This window comes from Microcaecilia unicolor, chromosome 3 (assembly GCF_901765095.1).
Source record: "Microcaecilia unicolor chromosome 3, aMicUni1.1, whole genome shotgun sequence".
Taxonomy (NCBI): Eukaryota; Metazoa; Chordata; class Amphibia; order Gymnophiona; family Siphonopidae; genus Microcaecilia; species Microcaecilia unicolor.
The window spans coordinates 448328202-448349360 of record NC_044033.1 but is presented as its reverse complement, the minus strand read 5'-3'; the positions used below and the strand labels follow the sequence as shown (position 1 = coordinate 448349360).

The 21159-nt window shown below is 43.3% G+C and overlaps 1 protein-coding gene across 2 annotated transcripts in view; it reads right to left on the bottom strand.

Moving 5' to 3' along the window:
- SH3YL1 (SH3 and SYLF domain containing 1) overlaps positions 1–21159 on the bottom strand; it is a 116782-nt gene that overhangs the window by 28915 nt on the left and 66708 nt on the right. For both annotated transcript variants that reach the window (XM_030198930.1, XM_030198931.1), the window contains exon 5: positions 2817–2929. In XM_030198930.1, coding sequence (XP_030054790.1) covers positions 2817–2929 — 113 coding nt within the window. The remainder of the gene's footprint in view (positions 1–2816; positions 2930–21159) is intronic.

Genomic DNA, 21159 nt, shown 5'->3' with positions numbered 1-21159 from the left:
ACTCTGTAAACTACTCATCTTCAGAGAAACAGAATAAATTATTGGAGGGATCACATGTATAAGCTAAATATATGGGAAAATTATATTTAGAGAACATGGATTATTTCAACTAATTCTTGTGCATGATTAATGGCTGAAGCGGGCAATATTATTAGCACAGGCATGTTGATATTGGAAATTCTGATTTAGAATTTGATGCCATAGGAAATGATCAAGAACTTATTTACCCTCCTAACAATGGCTATGCTAAGATTTTAGTAAAGCCGATGTTCTTGTATATTTCAAGAAGAAATGGGATATTACATGAGCAACCTCAGAAAGAAGTAACTTTTATACAAGGTAGGAAGCTCATTCTGCTTCAGTTCTCACTTCTTAAAAAGTCAGTTGCTTAGCACTGCACCAATTGTTTTTCTGGGGAAGGTAGTGCAGTTGGTTAGATACCGCTAATAGTGTTAACAGAGATGGTACCATTGTCTTCTCATCAATGGAGAATGATGACCATGTTCCAATGAGGTTATAGGTTGACTATTAGTTTCAACGCAACAGGTTCTACAGCTTATTAGCTGGGCATGCCATGTCATAAATCCAAGTTTTTCCTTAAACAAGTTTTCCGAAAGTGTAAATTCTTAAAAATATTAATTTTTTTGAATAGGTGCAGGTCTGCATATTGTATTTTCTAACATTACACAGATTGTTAATAAGGTCTGTGTTGCTGATGAATGTAACTTATTGAACTGAAACACTTTTGACATTGTCTTTTTAAACTAAACAATTAAGGTTAGGTTTAGTGAGTGCCCACCCCCCCCCCCCCCCCCACACTCCAGAAAAGTAATTTATAAAACTGTTTCCATATTAAGACCTATTTTATACACCCAGAAGTGCTTATACAACTGCATGTTAAAACGTGGGTACACAGAAAGGGGCATAATCGAAAGGAAACGTCTATCTCCATGGGCGTTTATCTCCGAGAACGGGTCCGTGAAGGGGCGGACCGAACCGTATTTTCGAAAAACATGGACGTTTATCTTTTTTTTGAGCTGGGCGTTTTTGTTTTTCAGCGATAATGGAAACCGAAAGCGCCCAGCTCAAAAACGAATAACTCCAAGACATTTATTTGTGGGAGGGGCCAGGATTCATAGTGCACTGGTCCCCCTCGCATGCCAGGACACCAACCGGGCAACCTAGGGGGCACTTTAAAAAAAAAAAAAAAAAAAAAAAAGGTAAAACAGCTCCCAGGTGCATAGCACCCTTCCCTTGGGTGTTGAGCCCCCCAAATCCCCCTCAAAACTCACTGCCCACAAGTCTACACCATTACTATAGCCCTAAGGGGTGAAGGGGGGCACCTACATGTGGGTACAGTGGGTTTGAGGGGCGGTTTGGAGGGCTCCTATTTACCAGCACAAGTGTAACAGGTGTGGGGGGGATGGGCCTGGGTCCACCTGCCTGAAGTCCACTGCACCCCCTAAAAACTGCTCCAGTGACCTGCATACTGCTGCCAGGGAGGTGGGTATGACATTTGAGGGTGAAAATAGAAAGTTGTGAAACGGCATATTTTGTGGTGGGAGGGGGTTTGTGACCACTGGGGGAGTCAGGGGAGATCATCCCCGATTCCCTCTAATGGTCATCTGGTCATTTAGGGCACTTTTTGGGGCCATATTCGTGGAAAAACAGGGTCCAGGAAAAGTGCCCTAAATTCTCGCTAAAAACGCATATTGTTTTTCCATTATCGGCGAAAGGCGCCCATCTCTGATCGCCCGATAACCACGCACCAGTTCCGCCTTCACTACGCCTTCGACACGCCCCCATCAACTTTGTCCGCATCCGCGACGGAGTGCAGTTGAAAACGTCCAAATTCGGCTTTCGATTATACCGCTTTATTCGTTTTTGTGAGATAAACGTCTATCTCCCGATTTGGGTCGCAATATAGGCGTTTTTCTATTTCGATTATAAGCAGGAGAGTGAGCTTACTTGGCAGTCCCAAGGGTATAGGGCACAGCAAAGGTGAAGCTGAGATGTACGTGTATGCACTCATTTATACTTGTTTTCAGAGCAGGTAGAAATTTGTGCATGCCCACTTTTTCACCATTAGGGTTGGCTCTAAGAGCCTGTTTTACAAATGAAGAAGAGCAGTGGTGACAACCAAGGACAGGAATGGCAAAACTCAGGAATCCACCGCTCTTCAGAAGTTTACTGTGACATCCAATGTATCAGATATAAGATCATAGTCAAAGTAGCAAAGCAATTGCTGTGAGGAGTTGTTCATGCTGAACAATTTTGTGTTTCAATATTTTTATTGAATGTCAATACAGTACAAGCGATAAGCAACAACTATGCAACAGGAACCATAAACGGTTGTACAAGGCTAATAAGAAGGAAAGAGGAAAGGAAAAAGATTAAAAAGAAAAAAACAACCAAACTGTGTACATGGTTCAGCATAATCGCAGTTGTCGACCCCTAACGCAGACAGATAACACCAAAATGTGGGCCTGTCGGGTCATCCTGAATACTGTGATCCTTTTTCCGATATATAAGATGGCATAATAAATTTCTGAATTATGGTAGACTTCCGAGTTGTTCGTCGTCACCACTGCTCCTCTTTGTCTGTGTCTCTGCAAGAACTTTTTCCATCTATTTTTCCATTCCACCTATTTTACTAAGCCACAAGCACCTATGCTGCCTTTATAAAATAAGTTATAATATGTGCGCTTTTGGACTCTCATAGGTGTTCTTTTATAAAATTTTCTCCATTAGGGGAAAGAAAACCTTAAACTGTCAGACCCTTAATACAGTACAACACATACTTGAACAGTACTCACCTTCCCAGAGGTCCAATAGCAACTGTAAAATTCCCACCAAGTGTAAGGTTACCACCTTTGGCAAAAGCTTCAACTGCCCTTTTATGATTTAGTATTATTACTAAATCAGACACCTAAATATCAAGAACATAATTTATGCTATAACACGTTACTTAAAATAATCTGTATATTAAATGCATAAAGTGAAACTGCAGGTATGTAAATCACAAACATATTGTGAGAGTAACTAACAGGGTACCCGCTATAGGTGTTGCTAGTGGCACTATTTTCATCCTAGTCTATAAAGAAAAGTAGGCTCCTATGTTATAGAATTATATCACAAGTGACCAAAAATGTGCTTACTTTTAAGGCACGAGCATTTACACCAGCCCTATAGCTGGTGCACATGTCCATACCTAGTTGTGAGCTGGACCATGCATACATTATACTATTCCCTATTTTACATGTGCACTTATCTGCTCTACACAAACTCTGCCCCTGTACATACTCACCGGCAAAGTACACACTATCAAATCATGGCACATACTTTCCCACTAGTCATTATTCTGTAATTTACATAGCTCCTTAAAGAACTACCCCCATAGTATAACCCAGTGGTTCCTGATCCTGGAGGCACCCCAGCCAGTCAGGTTTTCAGGTTACCCACAATGAATATTCATGATAAAGATCTGCATGCACTGCCTCCACTGCATGCAAATCTCTCTCATGAATATTAATTATAGATATCCTGAAACCCTTACTGGCTGGAGTGCCTGCAGGATCAGGTTTGGGAACTACTGGTATAACCAGTTGTCTTCTAAAATTATTATTACACTTCTATACTGTTCAAGAGGTCTTCAAATTGTACTTAATATTCAACATTACACCATGAAATATGAAAAGATTGCTTAAAGTTTCCTAAGGAAAACATGAGGCTACTATTTTTATCACCTTTCTTGGTCACAGTACTCGATATCCATGAGCAACTATGGTAACATTTTAATTCTGAAATATTAAACGATAATCCACGGAGAAAGTGTGCAAACATTTGTGTGGAAACAAATTATGTATGATAAAGTAGTGTGGTTGCCATATTAGTCCTCTTGAATGAGCTGATGATCCCATTGCCTTCTGGGACATGTAGTTTCTGGCTTTCCTTGCTACAGTGACAAGTGAAGGCTACTTGCCATAACACACCCTTACAGAATAGCATGCCATTTATGCATGTTAAGGGATAAATTCTATACAGGTTGCTAAAAGTTAGGCTTGGAAAAAAAGACTATGCAGCTGGATGTGTAAATGCAGCTATTCTATGAAGTGCATACAATAATAGTCAGAATGTTCCCGACATACTCATACTTCTGCCACTTTAATGATCCCTTTGCATTTGCGCACTAGATAAGTTAGGTTTGCTCTTTATAGATTAGGGGTGTAAGTCTGTTACACGTACAACTGCAAACTTGTGTCAATTAGTGCTCAACACCAATTATAGATATATATCACCATTTGCAATTTAGTGTCAATTATGTTAATATACATAACTAGCCGTCTTCTATAACTATGCACCTAACCTTGAACACCATTTATATAGTCTGGGAATAAGTGTACACTTATCCACAAAACTGCTGGTATTCTGTACATTTATATGCACAAGTGCTACATAAATGCAGCTGCCCAGTTACAGAATTACCCTTTATATGCCTCCTTATTGAAGCATCACTTGCTTCCCACAGGATCTTGCATCAAGCGTCATGACGTTGGGGGCGGAGCAATGGCAGAACAATGAAGGGGTTGGCCAGGGAGGGAGGGGGTGTTGGCGACGAAAACCTTGCTAGCGCCCGTTTCATTTGCTCTGAAACGGGCCTCTTTTACTAGTTTTACATATGGCTGCTCCAACTAGATCTTAGATCCTTGTTCTTCAGTAGTGGTGTGTCACAGATATTGTGAATAAATCTTTGGTTTCTGGGTATTTGCCAGAAGTGTGCAAACAAGCTACACTGAAGCCGTTATTGAAACTGAACTTTTTGGACCATCTGCATTAGTGAATTACAGGCCTATTTCAGCATTACCTATGATGGCGAAGGAGAATGAAAAGGCGGTATTATCTGGTGGAGTTTGTGGATTGAACAAGGCATCTGGATTACCATCTATATGATTTTTGATCAGCTTATGGAGTGGACATTTTGTTATTATTATTATTTATTGCATTTGTATCCCACAAATGCAATAAATACTAAATACCAAAGAGCCTGACCTTATGCACTTGACAGTCATTGAGCTCAAAGGACAAGCATCAACAATAGATGCCTGTATCAGGCTGACAGTCTTGTGACACTGCTCAGCTTTGTATAAAACCACTGGGGAAAGGCATATTGGGAGGAACAATAGCTGCAGAAAAAAAAATCACACTAATGTTAGAATAATTGACCAATGCTACTTGGTGCACTAGTGATGGTGCAGATTGCAATCATACCAAAAATTAAGAAAACATGAAAACAGTTTAGTAGTAAAAACCATCTAGGGTTTACTAAGGAGAAAATGAAGCAATCAGTAAAAAGGTAACAACCTGTGGAATGTGACAAAAAAAGCAGACAGCAGAATTCTTTTGATTCCTGAAGAAAAATAACTGATCTGAGGTGGCTCTGTGCAACAACTTACACATGGGAACCATTGCACATGGGAACCATTGCACATGTGCTGTTTAGGAAACTTGGAGAGCTTGCAACCACACATTTTTTATATCCTGGGCTCAAACAATGACATCACAGAGTGGTAAGGAAGTATTTTTACTCTGCTAAGCACACACTGCAGTTTTATTCTCATCAGGTTTGGGTCCATTAAGCACAATTCTTTTATATTGTTAAAGGGGATGGGACTTGATATACCATCTTTCTGTGGTTAGGGAGGCTAACAAACTGGAGAACACAATAATAATGGGTGATTTCAATTACTCTGATATTGACTGGGTAAATATAATTCCAGGGTATGCTAGGGAGGTAAACTTCCTTGATGAAATCAAGGATTGCATTATGGAGCAGCTGGTTCAGGAGCAAAAAGAGGGGGAACAATTCTAGACCTAGTCCTTAGTGGAACACATGATCTGGGGCATGAGGTAAAGGTGCTGGGGCCATTTGATAGGAGTGATCATAACATGATCAGATTTTATATAAGCTCTGGAGAAAGTATACACAGGAAATCCAATATGTTAGCATTTAGATTATTAAAAACAAGACTGATAAAATGAGAACGGTAAACACAAAAAACCGAAACAAAACAAAAAAACCCTAACAACTTAGAGGAGCAACTGCAAAGGTCAAAAATTTGTATGCTCTTGAGTGAGGGAGTAGAGGAGTGGCCTAGTGGTTAGGGTGGTGGACTTTGGTCCTGGGGAACTGAGGAACTGAGTTTGAGTCCCACTTCAGGCACAGGCAGCTCCTTGTGACTCTGGGCAAGTCACTTAACCCTCCATTGCCCCATGTAAGCCGCATTGAGCCTGCCATGAGTGGGAAAGCGCGGGGTACAAATGTAACAAAAACAAAACAAAAATACCATCCTGGAAGCTCAGACCAGATATATTCCATATATTAGAAAAGGAAGAAAGAAGGCCAAATGACAGCTGGCATGGTTAAAAATCAAGGTGAAGGAATCTATTAGAGCAAAAGAAAATCCTTCAGAAAACAGAAGGAAGATCTGATGGAAAATAATAGGAAACAGCATAAGGAATGGAAAGTCAAATGTAAAGTGCTGATAAGGAAAGCAAACAGAATTTGAAAAGAAGATTGCGTTGGAGGCAAAAACACAAAGTAAAAACCTCTCTTAGATATATTAGAAGCAAAAAGCCAACACAAGAATCAGTTCGACCACTAGATGACTGAGGAGTAAAAGGGGTACTCAGGGAAGATGAGGCCATATCAGAGAGATTAAATGAGTTCTTTGCATTCTCTGAGGAAGATATGGGAGAGGTACCAGTGCCAGAAATAGTATTCATTGCTTTTGAGTCACAGAAACAAACAAATCTCTGTAAAGTAAACCTGGAAGATGTAATGGGGCAATTTGACAAAATGAAGAGTAGCAAATCACCTGGACTGGATGGTATAGATCCCAGAGTACTGACAGAATTGAAAAATGAACTTGCAGAGCTATTGTTAGTAATATGTAACTTATCTTTAAAATCAAGCATGGTACTGGAAGATTGGAGGATAGCCAATGTAGTGCAAATTTTAAAAAGGGTTCTAGATGTGATCCGGGAAATTATAGAACAATGAGCCCGACATCGGTGCCAGGCAAAATAGTAGAGACTATTATAAAGAACACAATTACAGAGTATGTACATAAGCATGGATTTAGTCTTGCCTCTATCTACTACATGTCTTTGAAGGGGTGGATAGACATATGGATAAAAGTGAACCAGTAGATATTATCTTTCTAGTACCTCATGAAAGACTCCTGAGAAAAGTAGAAAGTCATGGGATAGGATTTAATGACTTATTGTAGATTAAAAACAGGTTAAAAGAAAACAGAGAGTAGGGTTAAATGGTAAGTATTCTCAATGAAGAAGGGTAGATAATTGGGTTCCCCAGGGGTCTGTGATGGCACCACTGCTTTTTAACATATTTATAAATGATCTAGATATGGGGATAACTAGTGAGGTAATTAAATTTGCTGATGACAAAAATTATACAAACTTGCTAAATCGCAAGAGGACTGTGAAAAATTGCAAGAGGACCTTACGAAACTGGGAGATTGGGCATCCAAATGGCAGATGACGTTTAATGTGAGCAAGTGCAAAGTGATGCACTTGGTAAAGAGGAATCTAAATCATAGCTACATGATGCAAAGTTCCACATTAAGCGTCAATGCCCAGGAAAAGGACCTAGGTGTCATCGTTGATGATGCATTGAAACCCTCTGCTCAGTGTGCAGAAGTGGCTAAGAAAGCACATAGAATGTTGGGAATTAGCTGAAGTGTCTAGGGCTCTTCAGCTTGGAGAAGAGACGGCTGAGGGGACATATGACAGAGGTCTATAAAATAATGAGTGGAGTGGACCAGGTAGATGTGAATCGTTTGTTTACTCTTTCCAAAAATACTAGGACTAGGGGGCATGTGATGAAGCTACAAAGTAGTAAATTTAATACAAATCGGAGAAAACGTTTCTTTACTCATCATGTAATTAAACTCTCGAATTTGTTGCCAGAGGATGTGGTAAAGGTGGTTAGCTTAGCGGGGTTTAAAAAGGGTCTTGACAGCTTACTAAAAGAAAAGTCCATAGACCATTATTAAATTGACTTGGGAAAATCCACTGCTTATTTCCGGGATAAGCATCATAAAATGTATTGAGCTTTTCTGGGATCTTGCCAGGTATTTGTGACCTGGATTGGCCACTGTTGGAAACAGGATATTGGGCTTGATAGACCTTTGGTCTGTCCCAGTATGGCAATACTTACGTACTTACGCTAAAAAGCAGCGGTCTTGCAACAGATCCATTGAGAATTTTGAATATTTAACCATACTTTTTTTTTCCAGCCAGTCCTTAATCCACAGTAGGACACTGTCTCCTATCCCATGATTTATTAATTTCCTGAACAGCTGATTATGAGGTGCTTTGTCAAAATGCTTTCTGAAAATCCAGATATACAATATTAACCAGCTCATCTTTATCCACATTTTTTATTCACTCCTTTGAAAAAAACGTAGCAAATTGGAGAGACAAGGTTTCCCTTGGCTAAATCCATATTGGCTTTGTCCCATTACTGAACATATCCATAGGCACATATTAATTTTGTTCTTTATAATAGTCTCTACTATTGTGCCCAATGCCAACATCAGGCTTACCAGTCTAATTTCCCATGTCACCTCTGAAACTCTTCTTAAAAACTGGTGATATATTGGCCACATTCCAATCTTCAGGTACCATACTAAAGATTTTTACAAATTACTAGAAAAATGAAACTACAGATTTATCAGCATCAGGTTCAGGTGATTTACTACTCTGTAGTTTGTCAATTTGCTATACTACATCTTCCAGGTTTACAGAGAGATGTTTCAGTTCATCCAACTCATCATCAAATATACCATTTTTGGCATGGGTATCTCTCCCAACTCTTCTTCAGTAAAGCAAAGAATTAATTTAGTCTCTTCCCTATAGCCTTTCCTCCCTTCATCATCTAGTGGCCCACATGATTCTCTTACTGGCTTCTCGATTTGAATGTACCCAAAAAAGTTTTTATTATATGTTTTTGCCTCTGAGGCAAGATTCTTTTCAGTCTTTTTGTCTTCCTTATCAAAACAGTGACAGCAAAAGCACAGCCACAAAATCTTTGAAGGATTTCCAGGCTCTCAGCTCCTCGAGGCTTAGTGCAGTGTCAATAGCCAGGATTAAGGACGGCACATGTTCTCCCACCAAAATACCCAATTGCTCTGCTTTCTGAAGTACCAAATGCTGCCATGGCCTGCTAGATGTGTCAATCTATCAGATCCAATGCTAAGGAAGGTGCTGAACATGCATGAAAACCATAGGTCCTTTCCTTCAACTTCACCTTATCAGTAAGGAACATGGAAAGATAAGTGTGGCACTCCATAAGCAGCCTAGCATGTGACTGCTATTACTCTTACATATATTACACAAGATTAGTTTGCAAATTCCCAGCTTATTTTAGTTTGGCTGACTGTTATTGTGCTTTATCCACTTGCTACCACCCTGCTGGTGCTTCCTTAAGATTTACATTTACGTGTAGCCCCACCCAATTCAATATCCTGAATGGGTAGCACTACAATATACACAACTAATCAAATGTAGAATTAAAGCATACCAAGCAATTCCAATTTTAATCAAAGCTAGCATTTAAATACAGGACTTTTGAGATTCATGCAACTCTTCATATCTCATATCTTCTGATGATCAGAGATGCTCACATGAGTTGCTACCTACACATTTTACACACTGCCTCCATTTTAAGCACCAACGGGGTTCTTTTACTAAGGCGCGCTAGCATTTTTAGCATGCGCTAAATGCTAGAGACGCCAATGTATTCCTATGGGCATCTCTAGCATTTAGCGCATGCTAAAAATGCTAGCACGCCTTAGTAAAATACCCCCAAGTCTATTATTGACACTTCCTTCATGCATTCCATCACCATTTGCCTGAGCCATCATTTCCTATCCAAAATATTTTTATTTTTCCAATTCTGCAGATAGGATTATTTAATGCATGTCCAGTAGGTTAAAGTCACCCATTAACAACACTTTTGGATGTCTTTGGTCAGACCTCAGTTCAGTTCCTCCACCTGACCTGCAGGTCTGTAGACCAAACCTAATGAGGACAGAAGTGATATCATCTCTTTCAAACACAGCTGTAGAGCATTTCCTCATCCACACAAATATTGAGGCTGCTACCTGAACATTAAAGAGCTTGATCACTAGGGATTTTTCCCAAGTTGTGTTACTAAGGGGGGAGGGGGCAGCTTAGCAACTCTGGCCCTATGTTTCTAATCTTCCTTTACATTCATATTCGATGACCACATTCACACATTCTAAGAAGCATACAAAAACTGTTTTCTTTTTGTACCTTGAAGTTTTCCATTTTGCAGTGAGTGCAATTGTTTCTATTATATCTCAGTTAATGTACAATAGAGTTAAAAAGAAAATAGATCAAATAATAGCTACTTTCTTGGCAGTACAAAAATTGTCCTTGGATATTTTAACAGTTATATAAACTTTGAGGAAGTTTCTAACAATAAGTGTAAAAATAGGGTGGGTTAAATAATATGGATAAGGTTATCACCAGAAACAGTCAAAGCAGTACTGGCAGCTTTCTCAGAAAATAGGTCTGCAAGTTCCTGCAAATTCTAATTTTCTATGCTGTCAGTTAAGAGTAGGTAGCAGCAGTGTGTTCTCATCCTTAAATGTGATATAGGCAAGTCTGTATTTAGATTATTTCCTTTATTTCTTGAAAGTCCAGCATTCAGGGGGTCTTTTACTAAGGCACACTAATGTTTTTAGGGTGCGCTAAACATTAGAGACACTCATAAGAATATATGGATGTCTCTAATGTTTAGAGTCCCTAAATATTAGCGCATGCTAAAAACGCTAGTGCATCTTAGTAAGAGAGACCCTATGTTAGGGATCCATATATTAATTAAGTGCAATGGGCTTAATTGCCTAATTGACACACTATTATTTTCTAATTGGATTAGTAGGAGATAAGGAAGCAATCCTCATTGATGCTAGAATACATGAAAAAATATCAAGAGGATGTGATTTAAAATCAACTTTAAAAATATGCCAGCTGAATTAAAACAGTAAAAAGTGAAAAACTATGGGCCGCATATTTAAAAGCATTTAACTGGGTAGCAGTTGCTGCTTACTAGGAGTAGTCAGTGATTTTCAGTGGCACTATATGAAAATCATTGTGATTGCTTCAGTATTATCCAAATAGAGTCAATGTCACAACGTCAGGAGTAGAAGTGAGCCCTTGTGCTGATCAAAGGACTAGCAGTGAGAAACCCAACGCTTCACCTGCGGCGACCACTGTTCCCCAGCGGTTGAACCCCTGGGTTCAGGTGGCCAACAGGACTTAGGAAATCAGGCGAGGAAGAGGACTCAGCTCAGACAGAAGGAGGCAAAGACAAAGCAGAAGTCAGTACTGGGCAGTGGTCAAGGCAGGCGGCTATCCAGCTGTAGTTGGTTCCAGGCAGTAGTCAGGTCAGGCAGCAATCCAGCAGAGGTCAGATTCAGGCATAAGTCAGGTCAGACAGAACAGCAACAAGATAAATGCACCAGACACCAAGAAGGCTGTAGCTGAGGCAATGAAGTAGAGAAAAGTTCCTGGTTCTAAAGTGAAGGCGTCTGATATTAGAGTAGGCGCGTTAACGTGTAGGTGCTCCCAAAGTGTGAAAGTCAGAAGGGAAGTATACGGTTCATTTGAGGGCAGGCTTGGCTCCAGGTACATGGTTGATCCGCTACACCAATCCATTTGGGGATGATAGGTGAGGGAATAGTGTGTGGTAATTCCGAAGGTAGAGCATAGAAACCTCCAAAATCGAGAAGTAAACTGAGGTTCTCGATCACTCACTACCCGTTGAGGTAGCCCCATGAAGACTGAAAATGTGTACGATGAAGGCCTAAGCCAAGCTGGTGGCAGAGGGAACAGAGGGCATGGGGACAAAATGGACCATTCTGGAGAGGTCGATCCATCACCACCACCCAAATAACAGTGTTACCTGTCTCGTCAAGGGGCACTGGGGGCGGTCAAAGGTTGAAGAAATCCCCAAGGTTTAGCTGGAGAAGTCTTGTTGCATGCACAGGTAGGGCAGGTAGTGACAAAATGTTGGATGTCCTGCGTCATCCTAGGTCATCGGTAGTACTGTTGAATGAGATGCAGAGTCCTCCAGAAACCAGGGTGCCTCGCCAGACGTGAAGAGTGTCCTCACTGCATGACAGACCGACAAAGTCTGGAAGGAACCAGAGTGATTCCAGGAGGAGTGGGAAGGTTAGCAGATGCTACTATGCATGCGGAATTCAACATGAGCTGAGGCTCATTGGTGTCCTCCTGGGGTTCAAAGGCTCTGGATAGGGCATCGGCGCAAATGTTCTTCTCCGCCTGCCGAAATGTCAGGTGGAAATTAAAACGAGCGAAAAACAGGGACCATCGAGCCTGTCTAGGGTTAAGGCGTTTAGTGTTTTGGAGATATAAAAGATTCTTGTGGTCATTAATGACTGTGAATGGTTGCTTAGTTCCTTCTAGGAGGTAACACCACACTTGAAGGGCAATGTTCAAGGCTAACAACTCCCAGTCCCCAATGGTGTAGTTGCGCTCAGTAGGAGTAAGCTTTTTGGAGAAAAAGAAACACGGATGGAGCTTCCCTGCAGAGAATGCTTGGGATAAAATGGCTCTAGCCCCAAGAGATGAGGCATCCACCTCAACAATGAAAGGTAGATTCACATCGGAACTGCGGAGAACTGGGGCAGAGAGAAAAGCTTGCTTCAGGTGATCGAAGGCATGGAGGGCTTCAGAAGACCAGTTTTTAACATCTGCTCCTTTTTTGGTGAGAGCCGTGAGAGGTGCAGCGATAAGGGAGTATTGGTGGATAAACCGCCTGTAGTAATTAGCGAAGCCCAGGAAACATGGCAAAGCTCGCAAAGTTTGGGGCTCTGGCCACTTCTAGATAGCATGTAGTTTCTCCGGATCCATCTGAAGGCCTGTGGCAGAAATGATGTATCCTAAAAAGGGAATGGTGGTCTGATGAAAGGAGCATTTGTCCAACTTGGCATATAGATAATGTTCCTGAAGTCATAGAAGCACAGTTCGGACATAGCTCGGATGTTCCCGAGGCGATGAGGAAAAAAAAAGTATATTGTCCAGGTACACAATAACGGAAGAGTACAGGAGGTCGCAAAAAATGTGGTTGATAAAATTTTGTTAGACTGTGGGTGCATTACACAGGCCAAAAGGCATGACCTGATATTCATAGTGCCCGTCGTGTGTATTAAAGGCCGTCTTCAAATTAAATTGTAGGTACCACATAGATCCAATTTGGTAAAGATGGTGGCACCTTGAAGACCATCAAACAATTCTAGTATGAGGGGCAGCAGATAGCGATTCTTTATTGTGATGTTCAATCCCCGATTTATGCAGGGTCGGAGGATGCCATCCTTTTTGCCAACAAAAAAGAAGCCCGCCCCCACTGGTGAAGATGGTCTGATGAATCCCTTTTTCAGGTTTTCATGAATGTAATCCTTCATAGCCTGGGTCTCATCGTGGGAAAGGGTATAGAGTCTTCCAATGGTTGCATCTTGCCAGGAAGTAAATCGATCGCACAATCGAATTCCCTGTGTGGAGGAAGCTGATCGGCCTCCTTCTTGTTGAAGACATCAGAAAAGTCAATGTATTCCGGAGGTAACTGAAATCCTTGGGCAGCACAGGGAAGAGTAACAGGAGTCTTGACCTAGGTAAGGGCTGGACAGTGGTCAGGCAAGAAGAGAAGCATTGTGAGCCCCATTTGACAATGTCACAGGTTCCCCAGTCAAAAATAGGTGAATGCAGGCGGAGCCAAGGATACCCTAGCACTACTGGATGAATGGCTTGTGCAAGACCCGAAGCTGGATAGGCTCTTGGTGTAGAGCTGCCAGTTGAAGACAAAGAGGAACAGAGATCTGAGAAACCACCCCAGGGAGTGTTTCTTCTTGAATGGAGGTGACTTGTAGAACTGGGTCCACCGGTAGTGTAGGAATGTCAAACTGTCGCAGCAGTTCAGCACTGATAAAATTCCCTGCAGTCCCTGAGTCAATGAGGGTGACAATTTAAATCATAATCCCAGTTCGCCGAAGGGTGACTAGGAATGTCAACAATGAGTTGGGGAGGTTAGATGATAGACTCGGGAGCACCTTCCCTGATGATCCCAGGCCTAGTCATTTTCCAGACTTCTGTGGGCATTTACTAAGGAAGTGACCAGCTTGCCCACAGTATAAGCAGAGATTGTTAAGACAATGATGGGACCTCTCCTTCTGTGATCAGCGATAGCGTCCCACCACCATGGGTTCATCAGTTCTCTCTGTTGAAGGAGCCGGATTAGGCAGTGGAAGCAGCGGTCACTGAAAGTGAGAAGCCAGCCAAGGAGGCCGCCGCTGAGCAGTGCGTTCTTGGCCTCTTTCCTGAAACCGAACATAAATTTGGATACAAAGGGTTACAAGTTCATCCAGAGTGGTTGGATAGGATCAGGCGACCCTCAGGGGGAGGAATGCTGGCTTCGGCCTAACCCCTGGTAAGCCTTTCCTCAGCTGAGAGGTGCCCAGCTCTACCACCGGCTGCCTTTCAGGTGCTATGGAGGACTTGCAGCTCATCTGCATATCCTTACAGCCTTCTCCGGAGTGACACCCAGGTCCACTCCGGGCCTCCGCTCTAGGTGCTGCGCGCCGGGGCATTTTTCTCTTTACATCTAATCTTCTTCCCAGTTGCTAAAGTACCTCAGTTGTTTATGGCCCCTCTTCTCTTCCTAGCCCTGTCCCTTCCTAATCTTTTCCCTCACCCCCTACCTCTCTCTGCTACAGGAACTCACTGCCCATCCATCGACTTCATCACCTCACCTTCTCTCCTACCCTCTTCCTCCCTCTTGACTTTTAATCTCCATCTCTTTCTTCCCTCCATTTTGCCTTCCCCATTCCACCTAAATACCTCTCGCCTTCAATGCCTTCATGGCCACACCTTTCCTACTCTCCTCCGCTCTCTTTTACTCCTTCTCTTACTCTCAGCCGGTGACATCAATCCCAATCCTGGCCCTCCTCACCAACTATTATCCCAACTCTACAGATCTCACCGTGACCTCTCTAACCTCATCTCTATTCCTCTACTCCCCTCCTCTTCTCTTCCCTTCTCTTGCACCCTATGGAATGCCCGCTCTATCTGTAACAAACTCCCCTATATTGTAAAGTGGATCCTCTTTTCTCAGCGGTTGCAGCTCTCCCCAGCCTGAAGAACACCTTCCAGTACTGCTTTTTTCCTCAAAACAATGGAGCTTTTTATTGCCTAGGAGGGGCTCCCCTCCTTCACTCAGTTGTGGCACCAAAACACAAAACAAAGCACAGTTATCATTCACCTTTGTCAATCCGGTTAGTTTCCCAGTCCAGGCTTTCACAGCTGCTTCCTCTCCCTCCCTCCTGGGGAAGAGTAGCAGCAAATAATAAAGAAAAAAAAAGAAAAAAATACCCTGTTCAGTGTAGCGGGATTTTCCAAAACACAGTTCAGTTCTAGCCAAGCTTTCAAAATACAGCTCAGTTTAGCCAGGCTTTCAAAACACAGTTCAGTTCTAGCCAAGCTTTCAAAACACAGCTCAGTTTAGCCAGGCTTTCAAAACACAGCTCAGTTTAGCCAGGCTTTCAAAACACAGTTCAGGTCTAGCTACGCTTTCAACATACAGTTCAGTTCTAGCCAAGCTTTCCAAAACACAGCTCAATTTAGCCAGGCTTTCAAAAACACAGTTCAGTTCTAGCCAAGCTTTCAAAACACAGCTCAGGTCTAGCCACGCTTTCAACATACAGTTCAGTTCTAGCCAAGCTTTCCAAAACACAGCTCAATTTAGCCAGGCTTTCAAAAACACAGTTCAGTTCTAGCCAAGCTTTCAAAACACAGCTCAATTTAGCCAGGCTTTCAAAAACACAGTTCAATTTTAGGCCAAACTTTCAAAATACAGCTCAGTTTAGCCAGACTTTCAAAACACACAGTAATGGCTTTGCGCGGGCTCAAAGCCTAGGGTCCCACCCTCTTGGTCAGTCATACTCCTACCTGACCTCCTCCCGCTTGACCCGGCTTGGCCCCGCTACGTCCTTGGCTTTCGCTGAGCCAGAGCTGAAAAGTCCATCGGCTCTTCCAGGGTGTTCTCCGGTTCAGTCAACGCCATAGGGCAAGGCTCACTCTCTGCTTCTCTCTCCTCAGGAGCCCAATCCATATTCTCCTCGCCCCGCCCTTCTCCCAGCTGCTCACCCTTTCTTTCATTACAGCTCTTTGGTGGCTCTTCTTTCTCCACCCACCGGTTCCACCACCTCTTCTACCAGGTTGGAGAATCAGCCTTATTCCTTCCCCTGCGGCCCTCCTCTGGAGACTCCTGGGAATGCACATAGTTTCTCTTATCCCCGGTCTCCCTTGGGGCATGCTGGGAGTTGTAGTTCTTTATTTCTAGTTTTTTCCTGGGGAATGCCTGCCTATAACGGGGGTATTCTGGCCTATCCCAGGGTTCCTTTGGGGCCTGTCCTACATACTCTTTACAATATCCAGGGCTTCTTTATCTCACGTCACCTCCATTTGCTCGCCATAACAGAAACCTGGCTCTGCCCTGATGACTCTGCTTCAGTCGCAGCCCTCTGCCATGGCGGTTATCTTTTTTCACATACTCCTCGCCCTGCTGGTCGCGGGGGTGGTGTTGGACTACTTCTCTCTCCCTCATCCAGATTTCAACCCCTTCTTCCACCTCAGTCTCACTGTTTTTCCTCCTTTGAAGTCCACTCTATCCGCCTTTTCTCTCCTCTGCCTCTTCGAATAGCGGTCATTTATCGTCCCCCTGATAAGTCCCTTTCATCCTCTCAGTGACTTTGATGCCTGTCTTGCCTTCTTCCATGATCCTTCCTCCCCCTCTCTCATCCTTGGTGACTTTAATTTTCCTGCTAATGATCCTTCCAACTCTTATATTTCCAAGTTACTCGCTTTAACATCCTCCTTTAATCTCCAACTATGCTCCACCTCCCCCACTCATCAAAATGGTCACTGTCTTGATCTCATCTTCTCCTCCAACTATTCACCCTCTAGTTTCCTTGCCTCTGATCTTCCCCTCTCTGATCACCATCTTATAACTTTCACACTTAAATCGCCTCCCTCCCAGTCCCGTCCTATCTTATCTAATTTATCTAGGAATCTTCACAATATTGACCCTTCATCTCTATCCTCCCATGCTTCAAACCTCCTCTCTACTGTGGCACCATCCACGTCTGTCAACGAGGCTGTTTCTTCTTACAACAATACTCTATCCTCTGCCTTAGACACTCTTGCACCTTTGATGACCCGCCCTATAAGGCGTACAAAACCCCAACCTTGGCTGACTTCTAATATCCGCTACCTACATTCCTGCACCCGCTCCGCCGAACGCCTCTGGCGGAAATCTCGGGCCCTTGCTGATTTCTTACACTTTAAGTTCATGCTGACCTCCTTCCAATCTGCTCTTTTATGCGCCAAACAGGATTATTATATCCAACTGACCAACTCTCTTGGCTCTAACCCTCGTCTTCTCTTCACCACATTGAACTCTCTCCTCAAGGTGCCCCCTCCCCCAACTCCCCCTTCATTATCTCCTCAGACCCTTGCTGAATTCTTTCACGACAAGGTTCAAAAGATAAACCTTGAATTCTCTACCTCGCCACCTCTCCCTCCACTAGTCCGTTCCCCTCATTCCTTTTCCTCCTTTCCTGAAGTTACTATAGAAGAAACTACACTTCTCCTTTCTTCCTCAAAATGTACCACCTGTTCCTCTGATCTCATTCCCACCCACCTTCTTAATGTCATCTCACCTGCTCTTATTCCTTTTATCTGTCACATTCTCAACCTCTCACTTTCCACTGCAACTGTCCCTACTGCCTTTAAACATGCTGTGGTCACACCTCTCCTTAAGAAGCCTTCACTCGACCCATCTCCCTCCTCCATTTTCTCTCCAAATTACTTGAGCGTGCTGTTCACCACCGCTGCCTTGATTTTCTCTCCTCACATGCTATTCTTGACCCACTACAATCTGGTTTTCACCCTCTCCACTCAACCGAAACTGCGCTTACTAAAGTCTCCAATGACCTAATTACTGGCTAAATCCAGAGGTCTCTATTCCATCCTCATTCTTCTTGATCTTTCTGCTGCTTTTGACACTGTCGATCACAGCATACTCCTCGATACTCTGTCCTTTCCTGGTTCTCTTCCTACCTCTCCCTCCGCACCTTCAGTGTTCACTCTGGTGGATCCTCTTCTACTTCTATCCCTCTGCCTGTCGGCATACCTCAGGGTTCTGTTCTTGGTCCCCTCCTCTTTTCTATCTACACTTCTTCCCTTGGTTCATTAATCTCATCCCATGGCTTTTCCTACCATCTCTATGCTGATGATTCCCAAATCTACCTTTCTACCCCTGATATCTCACCTTGCATCCAAACCAAAGTTTCAGCATGCTTGTCTGACATTGCTGTCTGGAAGTCTCAACGCCACCTGAAATTAAACATGACCAAAACCGAGCTTCTCATTTTTTCCCCCAAACCCACCTCCCCACTCCCCCCGTTTTCTATTTCTGTTGATGGCTCTCTCATTCTCCCTGTCTCCTTAGCTCGAAACCTTGGAGTCATCTTTGACTCTTCTCTCTCCTCTGCTCATATCCAGCAGATCGCCAAGACCTGTCGTTTCTTTCTTTACAACATCCGTAAAATCCGCCCCTTTCTTTCCGAGCACTCTACCAAAACCCTCATCCACACCCTTGTCACCTCTCGTTTAGACTACTGCAATCTGCTTCTTGCTGGCCTCCCACTTAGTCACCTCTCCCCTCTCCAATCGGTTCAAAACTCTGCTGCCCGTCTCGTCTTCCGCCAGGGTCACTTTACTCATACTACCCCTCTCCTCAAGTTGCTTCACTGGCTCCCTATCCGTTTTCGCATCCTGTTCAAACTTCTTCTACTAACCTATAAATGTACTCACTCTGCTGCTCCCCAGTATCTCTCCACACTCGTCCTTCCCTACACCCCTTCCCGTGCACTCCGCTCTATGGATAAATCCTTCTTATCTGTTCCCTTCTCCACTACTGCCAACTCCAGACTTCGCGCCTTCTGTCTCGATGCACCCTACGCCTGGAATAATCTTCCTGAGCCCCTATGTCTTGCCCCATCCTTGGCCACCTTTAAATCTAGACTGAAAGCCCACCTCTTTAACATTGCTTTTGACTCGTAACCACTCGCCTCCACCTACTCTCCTCTCCTCCTTCCTGTACACATTAATTGATTTGATTACTTTATTTTTTGTCTATTAGATTGTAAGCTCTTTGAGCAGGGACTGTCTTTCTTCTATGTTTGTGCAGCGCTGCGTACGCCTTGTAGCGCTATAGAAATGCTAAATAGTAGTAGTAGTAGGTCTGTCTCGTCCCGCCAGTTCATCCTTTATGCGCTCAGCAAGCCCCTGCAAAAAGATAGCCGTCAAGAGCTTCTTGGTTCCAGCGCAACTCAGATGCAAGGGTCCGAAAACGAATGGCCTAGGCTCGTACGGAGAGGTTCCCTTGTTGAAGCTGGAGGAGCTCACTAGTGGCCGAAGAGCAACACCTAGGTTCATCGAACACCATCCTGAAGCGATGAAGGAAAGCCCCGAGATCAGTGAGGATGGGATCCTGCTGTTCCCACAGAGGAGAGGCCCAGGTTAGGGTGATTGATTTGAAGAAAGTTGCACATGAGGTCAGAGAGATGGTTAAATATTATCTCAGTTAGGCTAGGAGTGAATAAACATGTCCCGCTGCAGTATGTGCAGCCCGAGTCAATCCTTGTGTGTGTGAGTGAGACTAACAAGTTAGTTACTTCTTCCATTAAAGGCTTGATTGAAGAGCCAAGCTTTCACCTGCTTCCTGAAGTAGAGATAGTCTTGTGTTAAGTGGAGCCTTTCAGGCAATGCATTCCAGAGCATGGGGGCTACTCCGGAGAAGGCTCGCTTGCGGGTATCACATCGTGTAATGTCTTTTGGAGAGGGTGTAGTTAGTGAAAATCCTTGGGAGGCCATTAGTGTCCTTGGCGGTGTGTGGAGGATCATCCTATTCTTCAGATACTCGGGGCCATTTCCTTTCAGGGCCTTGAAGATCAGACATAAGAGTTTTAAATTTAGCCCTGTATTGTACTGGTAGCCAATGAAGTTTTTGCAAAAATGGCGTGATGTGGTCACGTCGCTTGCAACCTTCTATGAGTCTTGCTGCTGCATTCTGAATCAACTGGAGCTGGTGCAGGCCCTTTGTAGTCAGACCATTGTATAGTGCATTGCAGTAATCCAGTCTTGGTGTTACCATGGCATGCACAACTGGGATAAGATTTACCTTCTCGATGTAAGGAGAGAGGCAGCATAGCTGTTGCAAATAGTAGAAGCAGCTCTTGAAGGTTGCTTGGATTTGGGGAATCACAGTAAGTATTGAATTTAACTGTATTCCAAGGTTCCTGATTTGTGATTTGAGGGGGAGTTCATACTTCCCAAAAGGGATTTTGATGTCAGGTATGTATCCACTTGTGTTAGGGACCCAGAGAAGCTCGGTGTTACTTGGGTTCAGGCAAAGTTTGTTGTGTTTAGCCCATTCTTGAATTGATGTTAGACAAGTACTCAGTTTATTCAAGGCTGTAGGTAAGTCAGGTTCAATGGGTATGAGTTGCTGCACATCATCCGCATAGATGTAGAACTGAGTGTCCATTGACCAAATCAGCTAGTGGCTTGAGGTAAATATTGAACAGAATAGGTGACAGTATCAATCCTTGTGGTACCCCGCAGGTCAGTGTCCATGGTGGTGATGAGTTGCTGCCAAACATTATGGATTGTTGCCTGTCTGATAGATAGGATCTGAACCAGGCAAGTACTCTCCGTTTTCTCTCTTTTAGCCAGTTTTTAATCCACAATAGGACACTACCTCCTATCTGATGTGCTTCTGCCATCATATCACCCTCAATTTGTTTTGATGGGTGCAACTATTCGCCTCTTTCTCCTTCTCCCCACTCACCCTCTCCCCATCTACCCTCCAAGCACTTTGTTGCTCATTTATTTGCTTTCTTGCCGTTTCCCACACAAACTTAATCAGTTAGTCTCATTAGTCTCCTCTTCACATTCTGTTGCAGCTCTCTG